The 17,645-nt window shown below is 57.6% G+C and overlaps 1 protein-coding gene across 2 annotated transcripts; it reads left to right on the top strand.

Annotated features, from left to right (window-relative positions):
• The first annotated feature begins 309 nt into the window (after positions 1–309).
• TGM2 (transglutaminase 2) lies at positions 310–13,553 on the top strand. 2 transcript variants are annotated; one of them, XM_032127099.1, is made up of 13 exons: positions 310–482; positions 2,938–3,117; positions 5,344–5,586; positions 6,677–6,795; positions 7,580–7,708; positions 8,175–8,355; positions 9,251–9,386; positions 9,502–9,605; positions 9,728–9,967; positions 10,119–10,391; positions 11,967–12,127; positions 12,363–12,499; positions 12,771–13,553. In XM_032127099.1, the coding sequence occupies exons 1-13, from the start codon at positions 473–475 to the stop codon at positions 12,925–12,927; spliced, it is 2,070 nt and encodes a 689-aa protein (XP_031982990.1). In that variant the 5' UTR covers positions 310–472; the 3' UTR covers positions 12,928–13,553. The 2 variants fall into 2 exon arrangements, with proteins under 2 accessions (XP_031982990.1, XP_031982989.1); XM_032127098.1 differs by lacking the exon at positions 310–482 and adding an exon at positions 2,633–2,803.
• The last annotated feature ends 4,092 nt before the right edge of the window (positions 13,554–17,645 follow it).

Below are 17,645 nucleotides of genomic sequence, written 5' to 3'. Positions count from 1 at the left end.
CCTCCGCCCCCTTGTTCACCCCTCCTCTTGATCGGCAGCGCGGTCATCTCCTACCCCGGGGCTGTGGGGTCCCGGGAGACTCGGGTGGGGCCAACCCGGGGGGCGCGGGGGCCTGCTGCTTTTCCTTTTTTTTCTTTTTCTTTTATCTTTTTTTTTTTTTTTTGGTTGTTGTTTTCAATAGGTGGGACCTAAACCCGCCCGTTTCCTCGAAACTGTTTTTCCTTTCTTCCCTGCGCCGGCCCGGCCGCGGGGGGGGTGGAGGGGAGAGGGGTGGGTGCGCGGGGGGCGGGCGGGATAAATGGGACGGGCGGTGGGGCCGGACAGCGGGTGGTGAGGGGCAGCTCCCCCGGCATCCGGACCGCGACAAGGACCGGCATCGGCACCGACAGCACTGCCAGCGGAACCGGGACAGGTACCAGGACGTGCACCAGCGGCGGCGCCGGCAGCACCCGCACCGCCCAGCGCCGGCACCATGGCCGAAGGTAGGACCGCGGAGCGAACCCCCGCAGGTGCCGGGCTCGGTCCCGCTCCGCGGGGAGTCCCGACCGGCCGCATCCCCGCCCCAGCCGGCGCTTGGTGCCCCCGCGCCGCTCCCTGCTCGCCTGGGGCTAGAGCCGGTCCCTGAGCCTCAGCCGAAGTCAAGGGCGATGCGGAACGGGAAAGACTAAAGCGGGACGGCGATAAAAAACCTAGCAGGGTCCGTGCGGGGCATGGCTGTGCCCTTCCCTCCCGACTCTCCCCCGGGCTGGGTGTCGCCAGTACCCGCAGAATGAAGTTTGGTGCTATTTAAAGCTTTCCCGGTAGAGGAGGGTGGACAACTGGGCCGGGAGCGTGTGCCCACGTCCTGGCAGGGTGAGGGGATTTCAGGAGGCTCAGGCAGAAAAAGAGCTTCTGCGCTTCGGGAATCATGCACGCTTGGCTCGTCAGGGTAGAGACAGCCCTCAGCTCCCACACAGCTGCCCCCGAAGTCCCAGGAAATGGGTCCGTGTGATTCCCACAGGCACGCAGCCTTCTGGGTGAGACGGCATCACTCTGCTCTGCTGTGCCACAGTGCCGCAGGCTGTCCTGGCTCCCAGCACTGCTGTAGCAATACCAACGCAGGTCCCTCGGGTCAGATACTGACCCAGACACAAGCTGAGCCGCTACAGAATCACAGAATTAACTAGGTTGGAAAAGACCTTTGAGAGCATTAAGTCCAACCTATGACCTAACACCACCTTGTCAACTAGACCCTGGCACTAAGTGCCACATCCAGTCTTTTTTTAAATACCTCCAGGGACGGTGGCTCCACCATCTCCCTGGGCAGCCCATTTCAATGCCCAATCACTCTTTCTGTGAAGAATTTTTTCCTAATGTCCAGCCTAAACTTCCCCTGGCACAGCTTAACACTGTGTCCTCTTGTCCCGAACACACTAGGCAGCTCCTGCTCCTGGGTGCCCAGGATCCTGCTACCACTTGCAGCCCCTCAGCGCCCTTCCCACCCATCTCTTGGCACCCATTGGTTTGGGTAGAGGCACTTGTGCTTTGAGAAATCTGCTTTTTGCTAAATCTGCTGAGGATGAACACCCCAGGGTGACTGGGACAAGGAGGAGCTCTGGTCCTGTTCTCTGAACATGCTTATTGTCAGCAAGTTTGGTTCCATGTTAACCATGTGATTCCACTTGTGCAGTCCGTGTTCCGTAGCACAGGGCTGTGCTGCTCACAGAGGGAGAGGCAGTGAGGGAGAGGACTTGTCTGTGCTCTGTCCCCACTTCACAGTTCCCATGGACTGGCTGCAGGGACCTTGCCCTTAGTTATGGACAGTTTGAGCAGCTCTTACATCGTGGTGGGGACAGTGACAATCCCACTGCCCTCCACTGGGCCCATACTGCAGAGTCACCTTGCCCAGAAAGCCAGGAGCAGTGTTTTCATTTAGCTTTGGGAATGGTGAGTTCATGGGCTGCTGTTCCCATTTGGCACCGGTCCAAGGAGGGTTTGGTGACTGCCAGAGCTGGTACTGGGAAGGGCATGGCCAGGGAGAGCCGTGGCATGGGGCAGCAAACCGAATATTGCCCATTGATCTACCCAGTCCCTCGCTGGCGCTGAGCTTGCTGTGTGCTCTCCTGCACAGAATGCTTTTTCTTATTCTGGTGATTAATACGTCACCACAGAGCAGTCAGGGGTCAGTGGCCTCAAGTGATGATGAACGACATCTCATTGCTCCAGCACAGCGCCTGGGGCAGTGGGGAAGTGGCTGCTGGTGCTCCAGCACATAGCCCTGCCTGGGCTGTGAGCAGAGCAGAGCAGCCTGCACATGTCCGGGGCATCAGACACCCTCTGTCACCGAATCTACACTTGCTCTCACCAATTTGTCAGCAGCTGCAGCACAGTAAAGCTGCTGGAGGCCTGGCTGAGGCACAGGATCGTCCTGGACATTCCTGGGCTCAGTCAGCAGCGCATGCTTGGGGTGGGGGCACACCGACAGCAAAGTGAAAGTGAAAGCCAGTGAAAGGCCCCCTGAGAGCAGAGCTGAGCGCTGGACTTTGCTCCAGTGCTGGGTGCTGTGAGACACAGGCCCAGCACAGCTCTGGCAGCACATGTGATACCACAGAGGCAGCTCCACGGCACAACACAGCACAGCGCTGGATCAGGAGGGCAAAAAGTCGCTGTGAGCTCGGCTGCCAAAGCTGTGCCCCTCTCACAGCACACGATGGGAGCCCAGCCCTCAGAGCGCTCCTGAGGGATGCTCAGAGTGTGGCACGGTCACAGTGCCCTCCTGGAGAGATGCTCTGCCAGAGACATCTGGAAGCACAGGGCAGTGTGGGTGGGTAGGCTCAGACCCCTCTCCGAGGTCCCAACCCAGGGCTCGGGGTGGGCGACAGCCACCCCTCCTTCCCAAGCGTCGGGGCTGCGTGGCGGGTCCCAGGGTCAGAGCTGTATGTGCCGCTGCCTTTGCAGAGCTGGTGCTGGAGACATGGGACCTGCACTGCGACCGCAACGGGCAGGAGCACCGGACGGCGGACATGGGCTGCAAGGTGCTGGTGGTGCGGCGGGGGCAGCCCTTCACCATCACCCTGCGCTTCTCGGGCCGCGGCTACGAGGAGGGCGTGGACAAACTCGCCTTCAACGTCGCGACTGGTGAGTGCCGCCACGTTCGTGTCGCGAGGGAGGGCTGTGTAGGTGTCACCACCCTCTGCCCCTGCCGCAGGGCTCACCTGTGCTCCCACGGGGGCTGCACCACGGCACCTGCCCCGTGTCACACAGTCCCTGTTTCCTGCCTGGCAGAGGCTGGCGCTGTGCACAGCTTTTATATCAGAACCAGAAAAAGAGGTAGAAACTCATCTCCTTAATGAAAGTGGAAGAGAAGTGATAAAAAAATAAAACAAGAAGCCACCAGCATCATCACTTCCTCCCCATCCTCCTCCCACGGTCGAGCCAGACTCAGGGCATGCCAGAGCTTCCAGCTCACCAGCAAGTACCTTGGCTGCGGCCAGGATCCTGCCCACCCCTCCTGCCCCTCTGAGAAACGTCAGTAAAGTGTATCTTTTCAGGCAGGGGTATCACAGCATTTCTGCTGATGGGCTTTACACCCAGCCCTGCTGCCCCTCAGACATCCCCAGAGCGAGGTTTGCTCAGGAAACACGAACACTGGAGAAAGGAAATGTTCCCATGGAGCTTCCCCAGCACAGCCCCCTGAGCCAGGCCAGGGCTGGGCTGTGGCTGTCACAGCCAGGGCTGGGTGCAGCCGCCGGGCAGGGGCTCGGGCCCGCCAGCTCAGAGCAAAGTGAGAGGAAACTATTTCTCAGGCAGGCGCTATTTTGGGGCTGAGGCACCATGCTGAGTCAACCCGGCCAGAATTCAAAGTAAAACTGCACCCAAGTTTCCTCGTAGAGTAAAACTCTCCTTTTTCCATCCCAAAAGCTCTGGTGACAAAACAAAACCCAGCACCTCCCAGCTTCACCCTAAACCAGCAGCCCCCTCGGTGCCCTAGCAGCCCCATGGGGGCTGCCCACCCACTCCCACCCCCGGGCTTCTCCAGGCCATGCTACAGCCAGGCAGTCCCGGGCTGGTTTTGCAGGGGGAGTAGCCACAGGCACAGCCTCCCAGGCCAAGGCACAGGCTGGCAGAGGCTCCTCTGGGCTGGAGCCCAGCGCCAGCGCTTGCAGAAAGGGGGCAAAGGTGCTTTGCTGCTCGCAGAGGCACGAGGCAGTGCCACCCCACCGGCCCCAGCACATTCCTCACTGGGGCAGGACCTGGCAAGGCAAGGACTGCCAGACCTGTCCCCCCATCCTGGGACAACAAAGCTACAGAGGTCATGTGCCGCCTCCCACAAGAAAGAGGGGAGGAAGAATAGAGTGAAAACAGAGCTGTGTTTTTGCAGTAGCCGTGTTGGCAGAGCCCCATTCAGGTGCTGGAGTCCATGGGGATGATGTGGGCTGTGGAGGCAGGAGGAGGAGGAGGAGGAGGGGGACAGGCTCCTACAGCAGCCCCGGGCTGGCTCTTGCCGAAAGGACACCGTGAGCTCAGCCCCAGCCTCCCCGGGAGGAGAAACTGTGTCACTTCCATGAGTTCACGAGTATTTTTGGTGACTGGCCTGGCGTCCCGCCCACACTGTGGGCGCGGGCTGGTGGGGAACCAGCCGGGGCTGTGCTCCGGCCGGGTGAGTGGACAGCAGTGGCACCGCTGCCTCGGCTGCCGGCCAGGCACTGCATGGCCAGGGAGCTGCGCGGCCGGGCTGGGCGTCACCGCTCCGGGGAGCGGGTCTGGAGCTGGCTCGGTGCAGGTGGCTTGGCCATGGCTGCAGCTTGGAGGGGCCAGCGAGGATCACACTGTCCCAGGCTCGGCGCTTTGGCCACTGAGGTCATCCCTAGTCATGGGATGTTTGCAGCAACGCCTGAGGCTGCACACACATCCTGGGGCACCCAGTGACGGGGGTCTGGGGTTTCGTGGCGGGGGTCTGCCAGCCCCCATACTGTGGGCTCTGGCAGGACCGGGCTGTGTGGGTACAGGGACTCAACAGCTCTGCTCAGAGGAGAGGCAGGAGCGGGTGCAGCTGAGAACAGACACCTGGCTCTGGGGTGACCACCAGGGCAAGCACCCCCTGTGCTCTGCTGGCCCAGGGATGCTCACAGGGCGAATCTGTCCCTTCCCAAACAGTGAGAGATGTGGCTGAGCTCCCCTCAGCTGGGCCCTCAGTACCTGACAAACCACAGGGTGAATGTTCCCAGACTGTGACAGCCAAGATCCAGGCAGCTGCCGCAGGGGAGGGGGGCTTGGAGCAGGTCCCCTTGGTGCAGCCTCCATGGCAGGGGGCTTCCAGGGGCCCTGGAGCAATGGGAGAACTGACCTACTCCTTCTTGACAGGGCCGTGCCCCAATGAGACATCAGGAACCAGCTTCCACTTTGTCATGACTGACTGCCCGGAGGAATCGTGCTGGAGCGCCGTGAACCAGCAGCAGGACGGGGAGTCCCTTTCTGTCTCCCTCTGCTCCCCACCCAACGCCTGCATCGGCCGCTACAGCATGACCCTGGAGACCCGCACTGACTACCAGGGCTCCAGCTTCCAAATTGGGGACTTTGTCCTGCTCTTCAACCCCTGGCACCCAGGTGGGCTTTCACCTCTCTGAGTCCAGGGATCCCAAGGTTCAGGCAAACACAAGATGCTCCCCAAGCATCACCCCCACAGGTCTCATCCCACTGCAGATCCCAGGTATCCTAAGCCCTGTTCTGAGCTCAGATCTAAGCAGAAACCCTCCCTTTTCTTCCATCTCCACACAATCCCTGCAATAGGTCAGGGCCAAGAGCACCATCCTCACCCTACAACACACACAGCGCCTTTGCCACCACCCCAAACACCCAATGCCCTGTCCAGGCTGCCCCCACCACATGGTGCCCACCACTGTGGTGCTGGTGTAAAGCCCTGGGCAGTCCCTGGTGCCAGCTCCTGGGCAGGCAGGGGACAGGGGAAAAGCCTCTAAATGCCCCTACTTGCCCCCAGTTGTCCCTAATTGCCCCCACCTTGCCCATTCCCACCCATCCTCACCCAGGCACCCAGCTATGGACTCATTGACAGGGTATCACTGTCCAGGTGAAATTTGGGCAGCCAGACCCAGAGGGAAGTTTGGCTCCGTGCTGTAAGGTTTAACAGCCCTGGGATTTTCCTCTCTCCTTGTCCTTCCCCTGCTCCTGGACTGGCTGGTTTCCTGGATCTGAAACGTCCCATGCTGGATCTGCAGAGATAAGGGGCCATAGGAAGCCCTGCTCAACCAGGGCTGTGCTGAGCACTGGGGGTGGACGTGTGGGGTTTCCTTCTGCAAACATTTCCAGTAAATGTTGATTTCCACAGCAGGAGCTGCTGCGAATGAAATGGCTTTGGCTGTTCTGAGCCAGCACGCCCACTCCCACTGCTCACTGCACCCCCAGGGAGGTCTCCCCTCCTGAGGAAACATCCATCTCCATTAAATAAAAGGGAGGAAAGACAGAGACATGAGAAAGAATGAAAAGCAAGCCACAAACCCGCTGCAGTTTTCCCATCCACTCTAATCAACCTGGGCTGAAATTCCCCAGCAGCTGTTTAAGGCATGAGTAGTTCCAGCCCCTGGTGCCTCATTTCCCACCGGATCCATCCACAGGGAGGGGGTCAGGAAGCTGTATGTGCAGGGCAGAACCCTGTCCTCATCACTTGCTGTTCCCACAGAGGACACCGTTTTCATGCGTGACGAGAACGAGCGACGTGAGTATGTCCTGTCCCAGCACGGGCTTATCTACCAGGGTACCTGTGATTACATCTTCTCCATCCCGTGGAACTTTGGCCAGGTGAGTGGGCAAGGCCTCCCGGGACCCTTGGGACCCCTGGCTGATCCAGGCCGTGCAGCTCTGGTGCTGCAGGACACAGGGACTGGTGCCACGTGTGTGCCCCTCACAGACATGCACCCCAAATGCTGTCAGCACCCTGGAGGCCAGCTCTGGGTCAAAGAAACTGGAATCCCATTTCCGAGAGGGAATGTGCTGAATTAAAGGTGTGGCAAGACAAGGGGAATGTTTCCCCATGGCTCCTGGGGGCCCCATGGCCATGTGTTCCTAATCGGGGTGGCCCTGCTGTGCCAGGAGCCCATTCCTGATAAGGCATTCCCGGGCACTGTGCCAGGGGTGCCGATAAGGCAGCGCCCACACCCCGAGCAGCAGTCCCCGGGGCACAGGGGTTGCTCAGCCGCCCTCCCGAGCAAAGGGCTGAGTGCCTGCAGGAGTGGGGGTGCCCGTGGCCTCCACAGGACCAGCGCCTCAATTCAAGGAAGGGCTGTGACTCAGCTGTGATGGGAAATAGGTTTTCCCGGAGGTCAGGTCCATGCCCTGACCCCCGTGCGGTTACAGGAAGCTACAGTATGTAGGCAGGAGGTCACCCAGGGGCTTCACAGGCTGAGTGGGGACAGTGGGGACGTCACTCAGCAGATGCTGGCGGGGGAGGGGACCCTGAGGAGGTGTGACCCCCATACCCAGCATGTTCTGCTGGCAGGGACATCCCTGAGCCAGAGAGGGAGGACAGAGGTGGCAGAGCCCCTGTGGGGACCTCACACAACCTTTTCTCCCTGCTCTCCACCAGTTCGAGGATGAGATCTTAGACATCTGCCTCAACATGCTGGACATAAACCCCAAACACCTGAGGGACCAGAACCGGGATTGCTCCCGCCGCAATGACCCCGTGTACATTGGCAGGGTGGTGAGCGCCATGGTGAGTCTGGGGTGCACCCGGCAGGGTGGCCCCAGCACCCCACATTCCCTGGGGTGCAAACGCCCCCCCAGCTACAGCTGTGACAGACAGCATTTGTCACCCCATCAACCCCCCCCCCAATTAACACCATTTTCCTTCTCTGGGGTGTTTCCTGTCCCCTTTACATCCTTTCCCTGTTACTGCTCCTATATGTATAAGAACCTTTCCAGAGGAAACAAATAGCAGGGGTGGGCACAGAGCATTCCAGGAGCGGCTTTGGGTAATCACTCCCAAATTCCCAGGCAGGAGGATGTGTTTCTAAAATTCATCCCTAATTTGCAGCATGTCCACCCGCATCCCATCAAGCTCTTGCATGGATACAGGATGCTAATGTGGGTGACAGGGCATGTGAATGGGGCAAAGGCTCTCTCTCTCCTTCCCCCGCCTGTTCCTGCCCCTCCATTCCTCCTCTTTTCTCCTGCCACAGGTAAACTGTAATGACGAGGACCGGGGGGTGCTGTTTGGGCGGTGGGACAACCGCTACGAGGATGGGATGAGCCCCATGGCCTGGATTGGGAGTGTGGATATTCTCAAGAGGTGGAAGAAATTTGGGTGCCAGCCAGTCAAGTATGGCCAGTGCTGGGTCTTTGCTGCTGTGGCGTGCACGGGTGAGAGCAGATGCCTCTGGTCTCCCCTTCCCCACAGGACAGGGTCACCCATCTCCCCCCAATCTCCCACCCCAGCCCCTACCCTCCATCCATTCCTGGTGCTGCATCCAGAGGGAAGAGCTGCAATCAGCCTGCAATGATTCCTCTGCAATTAGCTCTCTGTTGCTCTAGTTTGTCAGGAAATAGAGGGAAAAAATAATAGAAATTTTTTAAACTCAGCACTGCCTCTCTGGCCAGGCAGCAAGGGAGGGACTGGGGCAGGCTGGGGTGAGGGAAGTGGCTTTAAGGCCAAGTTTGCAATAAAGTCATGAATCCACTGAGATCAAAATAATGTCATGGCCACCAGGGCAGTCAGACAGGGGAAAAAGAGGAGAACAATTCCTGACGGGCAGCTGCTGGGAAACATTCACATATGCTCGTGCAGCTTTGCCCCAAGAAAAACTCTGCCTGCGAGAGCATTGATGTGTCACAGACAGACGAGACCCTCTTTAGAGGAGAGAAATAGCAGAAAACTAAAGTGGATTTCCAGCGACTCGCAGAGTTTATAGCCTTCCTTTGAAGCACTGTAACTGCCTCCCTGCTCCCTGGGGAGCTCCCTGCACAGTGAAAGACAGCTGGGAGGTGAAATCTGGGGTTCAGCACGGCTGCCCACAGTAGCTCTAAAGCTCTCACAGACGCTTTTTGTGCCTTTTTTTTTTGCTGCAATATCAAACCCGTCAGGCTGTCAGAGCCAGGTGCCACCCAGCTTGCCCGTGCACTGGCTTCTCCTGGGGATCACTCTTCAGGCACCCCTTTGGCAGGCAAAGGGAAGGGCAGGAGCTGTTCAAACGTGGGGCTCTGTGGGATGGGAGTGGTGCAAACCTGGGCCCATCTCACCCTGCCCTGCTCCCCGCAGTCATGCGGTGCCTGGGAGTCCCCAGCCGGGTGGTGACCAACTACAACTCAGCCCATGACACAAATGCCAACCTGACCATTGACCGCTACGTCAACGAGAAGGGGGAGCAGGAGAGATCATCCTGGGACAAGATCTGGTGAGTGGCATGGCAGGACCCCAGTCTGCCACCCCTGGGCTACTTCTGCCCCTTCTCCAGAGCCTGGCAGGTGCTGGGGGAAGCTGAGACTTCTACCTCCTGGTTTCCCTTGCAGGAACTTCCACTGCTGGGTGGAGTCATGGATGGCCCGTCCAGACCTGGCAGCTGGCTATGATGGGTGGCAGGCGCTGGACCCGACGCCCCAGGAGAAGAGTGAAGGTACAACGTGCTCCACACAGAAGCTCCATCCACCTCACACCCTGACAGCGCTGGGTCTCCCCACCACAGCCACCCCTTGTGGCTGAACCCTGGGGTGGTGACAGTGGCTCTACTCCATGCAGGAGTTTACTGCTGCGGGCCAGCCCCCGTCAAAGCCATCAAAGAGGGTGACATGCAGCTCAAGTACGACATCCCCTTCATCTTTGCGGAGGTGAACGCCGACGTGGTGTACTGGGTGGTGCAGGGCGACGGGATGGAGAAGCAGAGCATCCGATCCTCAGATGTGGGGAAGTACATCAGCACCAAGAGCGTAGGCAGGGACAGCCGGGAGGACATCACCCACAACTACAAATACCCGGAGGGTATGGAGGGTTTCAGGGGCAGAGATGTGCAGGGAGGGATGTCGCTGCTGGGAAACAACCACAGCAGGAGGGCTTCAGGGCTCAGAGCAGAACAGCCCAGACCAGGCCCTCCCCGTACTCCAGGGAATCACAGAGATTTTGTGCACTGCAGGGTCTGAGGAGGAGCGGGCGGTGTTTGAGAAGGCAGAGCATCAGAAGAAGTCCATCGGGGAGGAGGATGAGGGGCTGCACCTCAGGATCAAGGTGTCAGAGGGTGCAAACAAGGGCAGCGACTTCGATGTCTTTGCCGTCGTCAGCAACAACACAGACGAGGAGCGTGTCTGCAGGGTGACGCTGTGCGCCCGCGCCACCAGCCACAACGGCACCGTCGGGCCCCTGTGCGGCCTCACGGACCCAGCTGACATCGACATTGAGCCCAGGGCAGGTAAGAGACCCACTGGTGGTGAAGGGGTTGCTTCACCAGGACCGGGGTCAGGTCAGCCTGTGTTCAGCTGCTCGGTGGGGACATCCTCCTTAGTTAACGACCACTGTGGATTTTTAATCTTTATGAGAGGATGAGGAAATTGCTCAGGAAGAAGCTGGAAATGCATTTGGAGCTGGACAAACCACTACTGCTGGAGCTGTCATGCCAAGGGAGCGAGCTGGGCACACCCAGGCTGCCATCCCCAGACGCTCCATGGCACTGGTCTGCATCCCTACTGCTTTCCCACAGTCTTTGGGCTAGGCTGGGCTCTCTGGTGGGATCTTCCCAAATCAGGGAAAGCAGGACTGGCCCGGCTCAGCCCTGAGTGCATGGTCCCAGGCTGGAGGAAGTGAGAAGCACTGAGTTTGCTGGCCAGCAGTGCTGAAGTTCTTGGTGTCTCCCTGGGTGGGCATTCGACTACAGAGCTGTCCTGGCATGGTTCCTGAACCTCCCTCGCCCCTGCCACACGTGAATGTCACCATCTGGTCGTTAAGCACAAGTTTGGGTCTATGTGAGTTTGCCAGAGACCCTTCAGGGTTTGGAAAGTCCACACATCTGCTGTCCTGGAACAGCCAAATGTTTACCCTACACTGAGCCCTGCTCCTCACTGGTCCTCTAAAACGAAGAGCTTGGCACTCTGCCAGGTGTTGAGCTGCTTCACAGGCATGAGGAATGTGCTGGCTCTTGCCACCACGGAGGGGAGAGGGATGTGCCTCTGCTCATGCTGGCAGAAGCACTAGCAGGTACTTGGCACCTTTTGCAGGGCTGGATGGGGGAGTGGGGACACGTGCTCACCCTGCTAGAGGAGCCCTGTGGCCTTTGGGGTACTTAACATTCCTGTCCAAAAGTTGATCCATCATCATTTTCTCTGAAACACTAATTACGAGTTCCTGAAACTTCTACCCTCAGCTCCTGCCTCAGAATATAGACCTCAGGACTTCCCAGACTGCATCCTTTAGGGCACCCCAGCACTTTGTGCCAGTGCGGGAAGCCAAGCTTCTTCCTCTCCCCACAGCTTCAGCTGATGCTATGGCACTTCAGATCCTGCCTTGGGAATGCCAGGCTCCATTTCTCATGGTCACAGCTACTCTGGGCTCCTTGTTCCAGGCAACTCTGCCACTGGTTGCCTTCAGCCTCCTTCCCTGTCCTTCCCCCTGGACAGCCCCATCCCTGAAGGACTTTCAGATAAACAGCACTGAGGGCTGAGTGAGGGCAGCTGCCAGGGCCCAGGCTGCCTCCCAGTGCCCACAGTGGCTGCCAAGGGCTGACACTCTGGACCCCTGGTGCAGGTGTGACCCTGGAGCCTTGCCGTGGGACATGGCTCCTTCCCATCCCCACACCCTGAACGTCCCTTCTGGCCCTCAGTATTGGAGCCCCAGCCCTGCAGGAACCCCGGTTCCCCTGTCCTTGAAAGGCACATGGAGAAGCTCCTGGGGAGCCCAAACCATGCCCGCAGCAGCCGGGTATCAGTGCAGGACTGTGGGTTCTGGGCTGGAGCTGCCGTGGGTGTTGACCCCTCTCTGCTTCCCCTTCCAGAGAAGAGGGTGCCCCTGCGCATCCTGTACGAAGAGTACAGGGACAAACTGACCCAGGACAACCTCATCAAGGTGGTGGCTCTCCTGAATGATCACCAGACAGGCGACATCCTCGTGGCTGTCAGGGATATTTATGTTGAGAATCCAAAGATCAAGATCAGGGTAAGGGTCCAATGTCCCATCCCAGGCAGGTCTGAGGGGAATGAGTTGCTGTGATCATTTGGGGGGTTGTCCCTGGGGCTTGGGCAGCAGGTCCTGCTTCACTGAGCTTAACTGAGCAGGGCTGCATCCCCTGGGACCTGCATCCTCCTATGGTCCTGCCTCAGCCCCAAGGCAGGGGGAGCACCATGGCTCCCAGGATCAGTGGTGCTTGGGGTCCAACCTTTCCTGCTTGCAGATTTTAGGAGAGCCGATGCAGAATCGGAAGCTGGTGGCAGAGATCAGCCTGGTGAACCCCCTCGCGGTGCCCCTGAATGGCTGCGTGTTCGTGGTGGAGGGCACCGGCCTCACCGACGGGCACTTTGTCAAGGAGCTGTAAGAGCTTTTCCTGCTTCACCTGGCTGGGATGTTGGGAATGGGGTGGATTTTTGTGTCTGGAGCCCCCAGGGAGGGCAGTCATGGGGCACAGCAGGAGCCAGGGCTATGCTGGTCCCTGTTCAGAGCATCCCTAGCCCACACCTCACTGGGGAAGGGGTTGGGCCACCCCACAGGGTCCCTGCTTACCAGGGGCCTGCGGCACCGTGGGCCCTGGGAGGGTGACAAGGGGCTCGGACAAGGGCCACAATGACTCCCTGCCCTCCCACAGTGAGGAGCCGCTGGAGCCGCAGGCGGAGGCCAAATTCCGGATGGATCTGATGCCGCGGCTGTCGGGGCTGCAGAAGCTGATGGTGGACTTTGAGAGTGACCAGCTGACGGGGGTGAAAAGCTACCGCAACGTCATCATCGCACCCCAGCCCATGTGAGCAGCTACCGTGGCCCTCCAGCTGCAGAAACCCTGCCTCGCTGGCCCCCCACCCGCTTTAGCCCAAGATGGCCCCAGAAGGATGATGGCCAGAGCCCAGCCTGACCCTGGCACAGTGGCAGTGATGCCACGCTCCTCCCTGAGAGCATGGACACGACAAAGGGGCTGCTGGGGTCTGCAGGCTGCTGTGGCAGTCGCCCACTTCACCACTGTTCTCCCACCCTGTGGGGTGGAACATCCTTGTCCCGCCTGTCCCCCAGCACTGGGCACACCGGGACCCCCGTGCCAGCCCCCTCCTCTGTGCCGTGCTGGCAGCCCTGGCACACAGAGCCCATTTCCATAGAGGCAGCAGCAGAACGACCCCTCCAGCCCCCGCCGTTGCCATCCTCTGACTGCAGCTCTATAGAGAGAGATTTTGTACTGTGAGCACAAAGCTGTCTATGCACCATATACCTATAAACCAAATCTAAATAAATACTGCAAATAACCTGCTTGGGTACAGCCGGGCATTGGCTTCGATAACTGTCCTGGCACTGCAGATGCTGCAGGGAGGGATGGGACATTACCTTGATATGAATCAACTATGCAAACACTGAATAAAAACTCTATTTTTCACTTTAAAAGCCAGACCTGGCTCTTCTTGCACTTCCTCTCTCCACAGCAGGACCCAGCAACTCCTTGCCCAGCATCCATGTGGGTGGGAGGTGAGTTCTCCCAGCCCAGCACGCAGGTCATTGCCATGGCAGGCACTGCAGCCACACTGGCCTCACATTGGCCAACCCCTGTGCCCCAAATCAGCCTGGTCTGGTGTTCTCAGGGTGGTCTGCACTCAGCCCCCAAGGCACCTTCCCAGGTAACTTCTCCCCTGTCAGGAATGGTTCCATATCGTGCACAAAGAACTGGAGAGAGAACACTACAAGTGATCAAACCAACAGGTCTTGCACACCCAGGCTCTGGGCAGAGCTGTCCACCCAGCCTGGGGCAGGTGAAGGGGCAGCTGGATCCCGCACAGGGATGCGGGAGGAGAGTGGGGATTTGTGTCACACCTGGAACCAGGGTCAAAGCTTCACTGAAGGTAAACCACTTTCCATACCAGAAGGGCCCTCCCACACCCTCCCCACAACCAGGGTGGGAACCTCCCTTCTCTTACAAACAAACACCATGAAAACCATCAGAGAGATGGTGGTGTCCGACAGGGTCCCACAGTCACTGCAGCCCCAGGGGACGCACAGGCCCAGGGGGACAGTCTGTGGGACAGGAGGACCCCGCTCACACTGGCTGGTCCCAGTCACCCTGACATTGTGCTGTCTCCCATCCCGGCCATGACTCAGGCTGGATGGGCAGCTGGGAGCGTTTCCCACCAAGGACAGCCCGTTCTCTGACTTCCCTTTCTGTTTATCTTTAGGATGAGATAAAATCTCCATGTGCAGTGCTCCAGACACAGTTGCTGCTTCCCCAAGCATGGCCAGAACTCCCCAAACCCTGGCTCTGCTTTCCCCATGGGAGGCCAAGGACCCATCTCAGCCCCAGCCCCGGCTCCTGCTCCCAGCATGGAACTGGAGTGGGCACAGCAGAGCCCAGGCCTCACGTGCAGCAGCAGATTGTTTGGCCAATAAAGCCTTTCAAGAAAACTCCCCAGGAGAACCACATGATCCATCTCCCCTTACCCTTTGGAACTTTAACCACCACATCTCCCTGTCCTGCTTTTCTCAAACATAACCCAAAAAGGTTCTTCTTGCACTTCCTCTCTCCACAGCAGGACCCAGCAACTCCTTGCCCAGCATCCATGTGGGGTAGGCTGGGACTCTTGTGGGGTAGAGTAGGGATAGAAGTGGGGAGGTGGGGTCTAGCACAGGGAGGGATGAGGAGTTGCCCAAGCAGCTTTCCCAAGGGGCAGAGCACCCACCCTGTGGCATGGGGACAGGGCAAGAGCTCCAGGAGAGAAAGGAATAGGGGTTCTCTCCTCCTGCATTCAGGGCAAGGGGTGGAGGCCATGCCGGGCCCCAAGTCTGGCAGCACCAACCCCCTAAACACCAGTGCCAAGAGCACATGGAGCCCCAAGGAATCCTGAAGGAGTTAACAGCACGAACCAGCGCTGCCTTCCCTGTCAGGAACATTCCTCAGCCCAGCAATGATGCAGGGCCCCTCTTTAGAGCATTTGTTACTGGGCTCTGCTGCGCCAGGCGTCCAGCTGCTCAGCGCCTGGGTTAAAAATAACCAGCAGCTCCACTGCTTCGGAGCTGGGTCCTGATAAAATAAACATTAGCACAGCTATTCCTGAAGGTCACTCCCATCCATCTGAGCCTCAGCAGAGCAAGACTGCTCCAACAAGAAGGGAACAGACTCCAAACCCTGCAGTTACAGTTTAGCAGCACGGGTTGGCTTTCAGGGCTGTTTTTTCCTCCATTATCCACAGAGCTGAGATCGACCTCCCGGCGCCCAATCCAGATCACACAGATGTGGTACCACACTGCATCCATCTCCCTGTGCTCATCCTGGATCACTGGCATGGTCCCAGGCTGCGTCCATCAGACCCTTTGGCACTCTCACCCTGCAAGCAGTAAATTATACATTAAATATTTCCAGCATCCATCACGTGGGAGGGTTTGTAATTCAGTGCTAGTCCAAGTGCCAAAGCCAGGCGGGAGCATTCTCGTGGAGGGGAGGTTATGGATATACCTCGGCTCACTGGAGATGCTGACTTGCCAAGAACTGACTGTAAACTCATTTTAGACTTGATGACCTTTAACTTACCTTCGTTGATGGATCGAAACTAGAACAAACTCCCATAAATCAGAGCTTTCACAAGAACAAATCTATGGGATTTCCAAATGCTACTGTCTGTCCAAAGCTCTCTCTCCTCCTCCACAAACAGGGGACACATTTTTACTCTCCTTGGTCCAACGAGACAACTGAGGCACCATCAAACAGCAAAAGAGACAACCCCAATGGCAGGAGGTCCCACTGCACCCTCATGGGAAACCATTCCACAGCCATGGGAGGTGCAGGAGATACTATGGAGAGATGCCTCTTCCAGCATGGCCATCCCGTGGATAACTCCAACAGCCTCTCTGTGCCTGCCAGGCCCCTGATGCAGCTTCCCAGGAGAGCACCCCTGTCCATCCCGTGAGGTCCCTGTCCAGCCCCTCACACACACAAACCAGTAAGGACTGATCAGCTGGGCACTGGCAGCAGAGGGATGTGCTGACCCATCAGCTGCTTGTCCCTTGCCAGAACAAGCCTTGTCCTTTCCCAGAAAGACAGAACAAGACTTGCCTCTTCCAGGAAAGAGGTGACAAGACCCTAAATCTGCTTATGATTTACTATCAGTAGTCACACAGCTTTGCTCTGTCAGCAGCATGCTTGGCCACCATGCATCAGCCAAGCTGCAACCCATCACATCTTTGTGCCAAGGGAAAACACTGGGACATGGATTTGCAACCCCTGCCCAGAATCCAACCTCGATGGGCTGTAGAACACTGGTCCCTGAGGCTGCTCTGCACCCAGGAGACATTTCTGTTCCCAAAATGTTCATTTTCCTTATCCATCCTCCTCCCATGCTGGCTGGTCACAGGGTTTCCTGAGTTTTGTCTCAAAACCTGTACATGACCAGCACGACCACGATTCCATCTGCTCCAGCACACAGCCCTTGGCCTTTATTAAACTTCTTCCAAAACATCATTACATGAAGCCACTACTGAAAATACAAAAAAAGAACGTGTTTCCTACCTACTGTTGCCTTCTAGCAGGTGAGACAGAGGCAAAGGATGCCTGTGGCACACCCCTAAAGCCAGCAAAATCAGTGGCAAATACATGTCCTGGCCTCACTCCAACAGACTGGCACCAAGTCTGCTGTGACGTTTCATCCAAGTGTTTTACCAGGTCATTTTTTTTTCAGAGCATTAGGGACAGCTTACACCTTTTCCATCTAATCCTAGATAAATATACATAAAGTTTGGAACTGACCAGGAATGTATCAAAACTTGGCCCAAGTAACCAGACAAAGTCCACAGCAGCCTGCCCTGGGTCAAAACGTTGGCAGCACAACTACCCACCCTCTGCCCACAAGAAGCCTCCAGCACCCCAAGGCTCTGCCAGCCCTTCCTCATCACCATGACAACCTGGGATCTCACAGACTGACCTGCCAGTTAGTCAGGAGCAAGTCCCTCACCTTGTACAGGTGCATAAGCCACCATTCCTTGGTTACACAGTAGGGCATGCACACCAGTGCACTGAAGTACTGAACTGCAAAGACAGATACCTAACAGTCAAATATTTTCAGAGGCGTTTTTTCCAGCTCTTAAAAAAACAACAAAAACCTGATTTGCAAAGGCAAGGAAGGACAGCCAGTACCTTGCCACATTTGTCTTTGAAAACCTCACCTTAGCTCCTGCAACACCACACAAAGGTAGTTTTCATGGGGAGGAACCACACCAGCTCCCTCCTGCTCCCACAACACAGCCCAACCTCCGCATGGCTTTGTGAAAGCAGTGCTAAATATAATCTCGCCTTTAAGGGAGGATTTGTAAATCAGTATAAAACATAATCCGCTTTGCAGATACTCTCCAAGGCATATGAAACAATCACTGTTTGCCCACAGAGGCTGTCGCAGACTGGTTAATTGAAGAACTCCGAAGTCCCCCCAAAACCTCCAGAATTAACTCCCAGGGCAACGTGAAGACCCCCAAGCTCAGAGGCTTCAATCACACTGACCCTGCT

The sequence above is a fragment of the Corvus moneduloides genome, chromosome 17 (genome assembly GCF_009650955.1).
Source record: "Corvus moneduloides isolate bCorMon1 chromosome 17, bCorMon1.pri, whole genome shotgun sequence".
Taxonomy (NCBI): domain Eukaryota; kingdom Metazoa; phylum Chordata; class Aves; order Passeriformes; family Corvidae; genus Corvus; species Corvus moneduloides.
The sequence above is the reverse complement of the archived record's forward strand: the minus strand, read 5'-3'. Positions and strand labels throughout refer to the sequence as shown.